This window comes from Lemur catta, chromosome 2 (assembly GCF_020740605.2).
Source record: "Lemur catta isolate mLemCat1 chromosome 2, mLemCat1.pri, whole genome shotgun sequence".
NCBI classification, from domain to species: Eukaryota; Metazoa; Chordata; class Mammalia; order Primates; family Lemuridae; genus Lemur; species Lemur catta.
Window position 1 is genome coordinate 139,894,053 of NC_059129.1, and position 10,782 is coordinate 139,904,834.

Below are 10,782 nucleotides of genomic sequence, written 5' to 3' on the forward strand. Positions count from 1 at the left end.
CTTTAGTGAGCCATGCCTCCTGGAGTTGGGTATCTAGAGTGTTAAGAGACAACAGAAAGCACTGTAGAATATCAAAAAAGAAACGAGAGAGATTACAGAGACTGTGATAGTTGCAAACAGTATGAGGCATCCAACAGATGCCTCCTCAGTCCTCTAATTGCCACATATAAGGACTATGTACCCGTCAGCAAAGCGCATTTGTTCTGAACTGCAGGAGAGGTTTGTAGATAAAGGAGGGGCAGCAGGCTGTGACCCATGGGCCCAATCTTGTCTGCTATTTGTGCAGCACACAAGCTAAGAATGGGTTTAAATGTTTACACTGGGGACGGGGGCGATCACATTAAAACTTCAACGTCCATATATAGCTTTATTGGAACACAGACATGCTCATTCACTCATGTGTTTATGGTTGTTTTCAATACTACAATGGCAGAATTGAATACTTATGACAAAGACTGACTACAGGTCTGCAAGCCTAAAATATGTACTAACTGGCCCTTTGCAGAAAAACTTTTCTAACCCGTGACATAAAGCAGTGAAAACAATGCCAAATAACAATTTTCAGTCACTCCTTGACTGGGAAAAAGACCAGGCTGTAAGATTCTATTTGGAGCAGCTGTTATTTAGGGAAAAAACCAACTATTTAATAAATGGTATTACCATTAATAAATATTTAATTTAAAAAAACTTCTGATTTTAAAGGGGTTGAATTATTTTCTCTATATCCTCATTTCTTCTTTTCATAGATGTTCAAGTATAGCCATTCAGAAATTAGAAACTGCACCAACAGGGACAACTAAGGACTCACTGAGCCATCAACCGAGATGAGTTTTACTTCAGAGGCAGAAGAAATGGATGGGATTTTAAGAAGCCCTTTCTCTTATACAGGATGTGAGACACACAGGCCAGCAACCCTTTAAACTGACCAGCACAGAACTATCTTTCTTTAGCATTTTGCTTCTATGGTAACACTACTACTTCTACTTCTATACGTAATATACTTATTCACCTGGCTTGAAACAACAGATAGCAGTGTGCTTTCATATACCTACTAGGAATGATATAAATGTTGATTACTGAGTTTTATAATACTGTCATAAAACAGTTCAGTACTTTTACCTTTTCAAAGATCCTTCTCATCTATTATCCTCAAGGGAGCAAACCAAAACAATGTGGGGAGGGGAGGTGGGCAATTCTCCCTCAAGTTCAGAGACCAACCTGATCAAAAAGTTGTTTTCCAGTTGTATTTGGCTGGATTGCAAACTCCAGCTCTGCATCCACAGTGGTAACTCGGACATTGATCTGAAAAACAGAACAAAACAAACGACACTTAGCTGAGTATTCTTTTCTCTTGACAACCTCCTGAGCCTTCCACATAAACTCAAAGCCACTTAGCAGTATGGTAACAGTATGTTCCCTTTTGACATCCATTCTTATGCTACTCACAAAGTGTACACAAACACACACCACACGCTCCCTGATTGTGGGACAGCTGATGGAAGCCTCAGCAAGTGCAGTTTGGATTCAAATGTATGGCCTCTTTATTCTAGTAAAGCACATTCACACTTAGGTTTATGTGGTTTTCTACAAAAGCACTTCAATAACTGTTAACATATTTTCCCCCACACCATCTCATTTGACCCTTACAACAGCCAAGGGAGGCAGACGGGGCTCCTGGGACACCAGGAGTGGTTTCTATCAAGGAAGCCAGCGAAGGGAAAAGAAGGAGCTTTGCACTAGAAGGCTCACAGCAATATTAGAAACCATCTAAACAGTTGAAGAGAGAAATAGTGCAATGACCAAAGACAAAGAGAGTATTATACAGCAATGTAAAATGGTAATTATGAAGATAGTAGAAACTGGAAAAATTGCTTGTAAAATTAAAAATGTGACAAGTGAAAGGGGGAGGGTGGGAGTGAGTGGAGGTAAAAACTTACCTATATGGGTACAATGAACACTATTCTAGTGATGGGCACACTAAAAGCCCTGACTTAAACATTGTATAAGGTATCCATTAACAAAAACATTTGTACCCCTCCTTAATGTTTTGAAATTAAAAAAAAAAAAAAAAAGGCAAGCAAGCTTACTGGAAACCAGAAAAAAAATGACAAGCAAAATGGTACATACTCTATCAATGCAAATATATGAGATCTATCTAGACAAAAGTAAAATGCAAAAATGAAAGTAGTGTTAAAGAGCACAGGGAACTGAGGTTGTGGTGACAGGAGGGCCTTAAAATGTCTTTAATATTGCCATATACGTGTGTTTAAAAACTTATTTAAGGTAGTTTTCAAATTTATCACTAGAGAAAACCCAGATTTACTAAGCTTATGAAAAACACTCAAATCTGACTATTTGTCACTGCCCCAAAGGAAAATAGCAGAGCCACACAGCAACTGTAATGCCTAAATTTAAGAAATACTTGTTTCTCACCATTTTTCAAGTGAAATATATAGAAGCTAGAGAGACACCTATCCTGGCTTCTTTCTAACACAGGCATAAATATAAAGAGAATACAGATTAACTGCGCCAGTATTTATCTGACAGAGTATCCAGCCAGGGCACCACTATCTTAAACACTCACCAAATGTTGCCTGTTATTTCAGGAACAGAGTTAGTCCTTATGAAACATTTCTTTGTCTTAACATTAAGAGTGTGATAATTGAGAGATCCTCTGATACACATTCAGAATGCCTTAATGGCTCTCTGATATTACTAGCATGGAAAAGGCATCATTTTCCAGATTTTTATTTTTTTACTTTATTTATTTTTTGAGACAGGGTCTCTGTCACCTGGCCTAGAGTGCAGTGGCGTCATCATAGTTCACAGCAACCTCAAACTCCTGGACTCAAGCAATCCTCCTGCCGCAGCCTCTGTAGCAGCTGGGACTATAGGCAGCTGCCTCCACACTTGGCTAATTTTTCTGTTTTGGTAGAGACAGGGTCTTGCTCTTGCTCAGGCTGGTCTCAAACTCCTGGGATCAAGGGATCCTCCTGCCTAGGCCTCCCAAAGTGCTGGGATTATAGGCATGAGCCACTGCACCTGGCCCATTACCCAGACTTTTAAAAAAAAGTTTCTTCCCCAATTTCAAGTCTACAAGTTAAAGAACTAAAGTGTACCGAGAAGCAAGAAGACACGTTTTCAAGTCTTTAATCATATTAAAATATAAAAACCTAAGTTTCTTTCATATCCTCCTGGCAATAATTTTTTTTCTTTGAAAACAACAACAACAAAAAAAATCACAAAAGGCTGCTATGAAGCATAAAATAAAGCAAGCATCTCTCTCAATTATGGTTGAGGACACATACCAGAGATGGGAAAAACAGCCCCAAAGTCAGATATTCCAATAACAAACTCGGCTCCAAATTACATACACAGAAGCCAACAAGACATACCGTATTCAAAACTAAAGCACAGGGGAGGGGCTGACAAATGCAGGGCACCGGGTGTGCTGTGCTTTTCTTTGTCTATTTACGGATTCAGAATCTGAACCCAGTAATGAGGACTGAAGGCCACTACCTGGTTAAGACAAACATAAAAAAAGACCAGAGTCTATGCATAGGAGATTTTAGACTCTAAATTTAAATTTTGATCACTTATAAATTTGAGGACAGTGAGAAAATGTCATCTCCTGACACCAAAGCTAATAAGTAACATTAAAAAGGTGATACTGACCATTTTGCAAACTGATTAACAGGAATTTAGAATAGGCTATTTTAGGTTCTGAATCAGGTTCATATTTGACTCAAAGTTCAGACAACTCTTTGAAAAAGTAACTAGTAAAAGGAATACTTTTACTGAGGTTGGCTATAACAACCCAATAGCGTAGAAAGTGAACTTAAAAATTAAGCTTTATTGGCCAGCGCGGTGGCTCATGCCTATAATCCTAGTACTCTGACTCTGGTAGGCCAAGGCAGGAGGATTGCTTGAGATCAGGAGTTAGAGACGAGCCTGAGCCAAGAGTGAGGCCCCATCTCTACTAAAAATAGAAAAATTACGATGGGCGTGGTGATTCACGCCTATAATCCTAGCACTCTGGGAGGCCGAGGCAGGCAGATCCTTTGAGCTCAGGAGTTCGAGACCAGCCTGAGCAAGATTGAGACCCTGTCTTTACTAAAAAAAATAGAAATTAGCTGGACAACTAAAAATATACAGAAAAAATTAGCCGGGCATGATGGTGCATGCCTGTAGTCCCAGCTACTCAGGAGGCTGAGGCAGAAGAAGGATTGCTTGAGCCCAGGAGTTTGAGGTTGCTGTGAGCTAGGCTGATGCCAAGGCACTCTAGCTCGGACAACAGAGTGAGACTTTGTTTCAAAAAAAAAAAAAAAAATTAGCTGGGCTTCATGGCAAGAACCTATACTCCCAGCTATTTAGGAGGCTGAGGCAGGAGGATCACTTTAGCCCAGGAGTTTGAGGTTGTAGTGAGCTATGATGATGCCACTGCACTCTACCCAGGGCAACAGAGCAAGACTCTGTCTCCAAATAAAAAAATTAAGCTTACCGAAAAGGTCTGCATAAGTCAACAAATCTATGCCTCCCATCAAAGGACTTAATCTAAGCACTGACGGTTCCAACACAAGTCATTTCACCCAAGTTTTAGTCAATCTGGTATTTCCACAAAATTCTTTACCTATGTCCCAAAAGCCATGGGAAACCATGACGTATGGATAACCTCAAACAAAGACGGCAAGCCTGAAGATCCGGTAGTTGTTCTGGCACTGAAATAATAAAATTGGGACCAGCAGTAAGAGTCCACTGGCTCTGTCAAAAGGGGTAATTCCCAGTTCTCATTTGGGGACATACCAGAATTTTTCTTACTTTAAGAAACTTCCTTAAAATTAAAAAAATCAAGTTAATTTTAATATATCATATATATTCATATATAGTGCACGCTCTACAATCTAAATATAGAGGTTGAGACAGGCGTACTCATGAAATCTAAACAGCTAAATGAACACTACGTTAATAATGCCCAAGCTGCTTTAAGTTAACGAGTGTCATTACCCTACTAATGTTTCCCACTGGGGGTGCTACTGGCATTCCAGACAGCATAAGTGTTCATTCCAGAAAACCATTCCAAGCACTGGGGAATGTTTACCATCCCTGAGCCCATTACTAAATACAGGTGTCCCCTCATCATAGGAACATCTCAAAGCAACCCCCCCCCATTTCCAAATGCTTTATAGAGAAAAGGGAGGGGTTCCTCTCCAGATTAAGGACCACACAGTATGGCAATGCTTTTTATTCTATTCCATGTTTCATGTTTAGAAAGACTATGAAGAATATTTTCAATTTTATAGATAAAATAATGTGCTGCAACGTAGCATATTAAAATTAGACATTTACTCAGATAGCAGGACCATTTATATACATACTTTGGTCTACTTACCCAGAGACTTGAAAGAAATCAGGCTTTAGCAACTGAGGAAGCATATCTATTAATAAATCCCAACTCTCCTTTTTATTACTGCAGTATTAGGTTTCTATGGTAAGCAATTGTTTTTAGCAAACTCTACATACTTGGATGCTAGCTGATTCTTGTATTTGCAATAGTGCCACAGAAATAAAGTGAGACTGTATGGCTCTGATATACATGAGGATGGCCCCACAAAAAAACTGAAGTCCATGGGCTTAAACAGACCACTACACAAATTCAAACTATGTGCAAACACTGGAGAAAAGAATGCATGGTTTGCAATTTTTATTGTCTTGCTAACTCTGCCTAGATCACACACTATTATCAAGGACAATATTCACTAAAGGCAGCACGATCACATGTATGGTATAACGTAACTGCATACGTAAGTGCATATAATATGCAGTTATCTAAAAACATTAACATTCTACTTTGTTTGGGAGGGGGGGTGGTGATTAAAGTTTAATTTTGATCATGTATCTCCCCCATATACACACATAAAGAACCATGTGGTTGATGGTATAGATAATTTAATAATTCATGTCTTCCCTCCAAATGCTACTTCATTTGAAGCTAAGACACAAAAGTCATATTTAGAATTCTAAAATGTTAAAACATTTAAGGAACATATACTCCTATTTATCATGGACATTTATAAATTTAGATATGGGGATTAAGTGGCACTCCATACATTAAAAATATTTAATATACAGTCTTCTTATAGTTACATATTGTTCAGAATTTTAGAATAAGATGACTTACCTTGGGCAGAAATCAGAAAAATTAGGTTATTAAAGATGCCTGAACCCCTCAAAGAAAATGAGGTTCTAATGAATTTATGTATATTTTTCATACTGACCATATTTAGCAGAAAAATCTTTCCTGTTTTTTTTTGCCCCAGACAGTAGCCTAGCTTAGTAGGTGAGTTGTGTTTTGATTTCAATAGGAAAGATGAGCTTCTAATATGTTACTAAAATCAGTATATGCTACTGGTCTATGGTTTTTAAAAAGAAATGCCTAAAAACAAAAATAGGAGTGAATTTAATTTCTAAAAAAAAAACTAAACAAACTGGACATTAAAACTTAAATTTAAGCAAAACTCTCCATTTTATTAAAATTGACTAGAGTATTTGCACCAGGCCACTTGACTTTATAATACATATATTATTTAATATCAGGATTTAACACATAAACGTATCTTTGTTTTTTTAATGAAGTTAATGAAAACCTAATTGTAATACTGTCTCTACCCTCATTTTGCTTAATAATCTACTATTCTTAAAAATTCTATTTGTTATTCTTATTATGGGATAGCTCACTATACAACACAGTGATGAACTATACAGCTTTATTCTTTTGTTCCGTGGCCACAGACTATAAGCCCAACCCCCAACTAACATGCCCTTAGGAGTCATTCAATCCACAAACACCAATTAAATATGGGCACCATGGTGGGTGCTGTGAGCACAGTGAGGAGTTAGCCCTCCCCTGCCCTTGAGGGGCTTACAAATTAACATAGAGACGTCTCAAATGGCTATCACATACTGCAGTGGATCCCAAATCTGTCTCATCCTTAGAATCCCCAGAGGAGCTTTCCAAACACCAGGAATCTGTGTTTTTAAAAGTCACTCAAGTGATTTTGAGGACAGGCCAAACACAGGGATCACTGGAATGCAAGAGCATGGGATCTGGAAGGCCTGGGTTCGAGAACTGGCTCTGTAACCAAGGGACCCCAAGCAGATGACTTCCCACCACTGGGCCTCAGTCACCTGACCTGCAGAGAGCATGTGGGCTTAGACTGATGGCCTGAGGCCCTTATCCACTCTGAAATGCTAGGTCTAGGTCACCAAGTCACAGGCCAGGTGTGTTGCAGGGAGTGCTATCAGACAGCGGAGCCTAGAGACTCTGGTGTGAACGACCTCCTTCTTAGGGCACATGGGCTGATGGAATGGGATGTCCAATAAACATCACCTGACCACTAGGAGATAAATAACTCACTACAATGCTAGTAAAGGCTGTCCAGAAGATTGTACACCTACGCTCACTTTTCCAGAGGGAACATACCTCTCCAGTCAGACACCCAATGCCACAGGTGTTATTGCTCCAATGCAACTGACATTAAAGGTGTCAAACCCCAATCTGTTTTGTTTTTAATAAACTCAATAACTATTCATCTTATTAAAACAAAATAAACCCAATGTCCTCTTTGCTTCTTCCCTCGAGCAGCTGAAGGGTTGTGGCCCCAGCTCCTCAGGCCAAACCTGCTCCTCCCGCACCGCCCCTCATTGGTAATATGAAGTAGCTGGAGACCATTTTATATGCCAGGGATCTTCTAACTCTAACATCCTATAACTTAAAACTATCTTTTGTGGCTTGTGACACCATACCAAGCCAGTGGTTGTGTAGTTCTCTGAGAAATTATTTGACCTTGAAAGGGAAAGGGTCAAAAAGGGGATGAAGTGAGGGCGGTGCTTTGAGATCACATAAGTCAGTGGTTAAGTTGGGGCTTTCTGTTGCTTTTTTATTTAGCTGAAAAGCTTTTTCGTGTCTTTGCTATGTTAATGCGGTGCAGAGGTCCAGGCTTCCCAGATTGTTCTGCCCTTAGAGGCTTTTTCCCCACAGAGTGCCCCAAAGAATCAGTATTTTACAGAATATACTTTTGAAAACATGATTTGTGTTTTCTCACTTTAATTTTTATTGAGAGATAAGGTTGCCCAGGCTGGAATGCAGGGCATGATCCCCAGCTCATTGCAGCCTCCAACTCCTGGGCTCAAGTGATTCTCTCATCTCAGCCTCCCTCCCAGGTCGCTGGGACTACAGGTGTGGGGCACTACTGCCTGTTTTCTTTCTTTTCTTTATTTTTAATAGAGACAGGGTCTCGCTACGTTGTTCAGGCTGGTCTTGAACTCCTGGGCCTCAAGTATTCCTCCTGCCTCGGCCCTCAAAGTGCTGGGATTACAGGTGTGAGCCGCCACACCCAGCCTTTCCCAGTTTAATTTTATCAAAATCGTATTTAAAGTGCCTTCTAAGAGTCTGAGAAATGAAAAAAAGATACTGAGTTGACAATTGAATACTGTATTTTACTTCTAATCCATGAATAATTGCTGGATTTCCTCACTTTGGTAAATAAATCTACTTATGCAAATTGTCCTTGGGGAAGCGACCATTCCTCTTGAAATGCTTGACTCTAGGTTTAAGATTATCTCTACAGTCTCATTTTTTTACACAATAAATTCAAACTGTATTAAAAACCTGAGACAGAAGGGAAAAGTCCAAGATCAATTCCTCCACAAACATTACAAGCAAGCAACCATTTGAGTCTTAGGCAAAAGAACCAGATTTATTTTAGTAGCCAGAACAATGCAGGAAAAAAAATTTGCTGTACTTTTTTTTTATGTACTCAAGAACCAGGAAAACAGAAAATAGAAAGGGAAATTCAAATGGGAGCATTTGAATGTTTGAATTTCAGGCAGTGGATTCAGTGGTAACAGATTAATCCCTGTATTATCACACCTGCATTTACTCAAAAATTAGTCTGAGTAGAGCTACCCAACCACCAGTAAGATTACATTGAGAGCTTGACCTTCCATATCATTTAAAATGTCAATGCTGTTTTCCAACATTCCAGCCCTACTCCAAAGGTGCCAATTCAGCAACTTTTTACAGCTTTCAAATATTTGGATAAGACCTTTCAAATACTTAGAAATCTACTTCCTCTGATGGGAAGTAGATACAGTAAACTTTCCCCCACAAAAGGGAGTATGACAGGAAAAAATTCTCACAACTGATGATAAATGAATTACAAAAGCTTTTAAGATGCTATTTTGGTTCACTTAATTGGAATTGGGGACAATACTGTATTTTGATTTTCATGTTGGGTCATTATGTACTCTTTTTAATAACCGCTTTCATGAAATACAATGTACCATAAAATTCACTCATTTAAAATGTAAAATTCAGTGATTTTTAGTATATTCCAGAGTTATGCAACCAACAGTGCTCTCTAAGACCTTGTCACCCCAGAAGAAACCCTGTGCCCGCTGGCAGTCACTCCTCATTACTCCTAATTCCCCAGCCCCTGGCCACCACCAACCTACTTTCCATCTCTATGGATTTGCCTTTTCTGGACACCTCATATACACAGAACTTTAGAATATGTGGTCTTTTGTGACTGGCTTCTGTCGCATGGCATAATGTTTTCAAGGTTCATCCATGTTTAGCATGTGTCAGCACTTCATACCTTTTTATTGCCCAATAATATTCCACTGGTAGATTTACCATTTTTGTCTATCCATTCAGTTGATGGACATTTGGTTGAGTGTTTTATTAACTTGCTCCCTGTTGCTTTAGTGATTGGAAACAGGAAACAGTAGAAAAACAATGTCACTGGACTAGATAGACTATGTATGGTCAACTTAATAAGAATAAAAAAACCTGCAGGGAGAAACAAAGATGAAAAAAAAAATGAACTTAAGTTCAAGTTCACTATTTCTGTTTAAGAAAGTACCAGCTGCCAAACAAACAGATGTGAACACAGCAGCAGCGTCCCAAGTCCTGCACTCCCGCTCACTGTCTCTTGAAGCTGCAGTGTTAGCACTCAGGACTGGCTTCTCCACAACCCCTGCATGCCGAGTGCCTGCCAAGCAGAGGTGAGAGGATGGCTTGCCTTTCTTTGGTGCTCTCCCTGTCATATCATGCACTTCCCAAGATTTTAAGCAGGGACTTAGTCAGCTGATCACATTTAAGTCCAAAATGCACAAAATAGTTAGCACTAATTACCAAAACAAATTTCTTTAACTGAACACTTCCTTTATATTCTAGACTTTCTTGGATTAATATACCTGCAATCCTGTTCACTGCTGCTCAAGGTAACATGCCAATACCAGACTTGTTCCAAGAAGTCCACTGTGAGAAGAGGTGGCCTGACTCATACCCCTTCTAATCATTTAAGATGCGGCCAGCTGCACCTTTCCTGCTGCTGTTCATGGGCCCTGAATGCTCCCCTTAAGCCCGTGGGGCTCACACTTGAACATGTAAAAGAATCACCTGGAGAGCTTATTAAAACAGTTTCCTGGGCTCCAGAGATTCTGAATAGGTTGGGGGGGGGGGGGGCGCTTTAAATGTACATGAGGTGCAGGGCCAAGGCAACACTGTGATCACCAGTGCTTAAGGGAAAGAGCCTCTCATGATGAAAATGCAATAAGCCACAACTTTCACCAAGATTAATGTATTTACTTCTACTGAGTCATAATCCATCATGTAAAAATATCTTTACTAAGTTTCCATTCACTAGTCCTAGAGGATAGGTATTCTTTAGTGAATCCCTGGATCACAACAGATGGACCCACATTTTTGTACTCTCTGGG

At 39.5% G+C, this 10,782-nt stretch overlaps 1 protein-coding gene across 3 annotated transcripts in view; it reads right to left on the minus strand.

The window, feature by feature from the left end:
- Nucleotides 1–10,782, minus strand: part of EZR (ezrin) — a 52,816-nt gene that overhangs the window by 23,911 nt on the left and 18,123 nt on the right. For 2 of the 3 annotated variants that reach the window (XM_045544658.1, XM_045544659.1), the window contains one exon: nt 1,219–1,302. In XM_045544658.1, coding sequence (XP_045400614.1) covers nt 1,219–1,302 — 84 coding nt within the window. Of the gene's footprint in view, nt 1–1,218; nt 1,303–10,782 lie in introns of those variants that run through there. The other variant, XM_045544660.1, reaches the window with a different exon arrangement.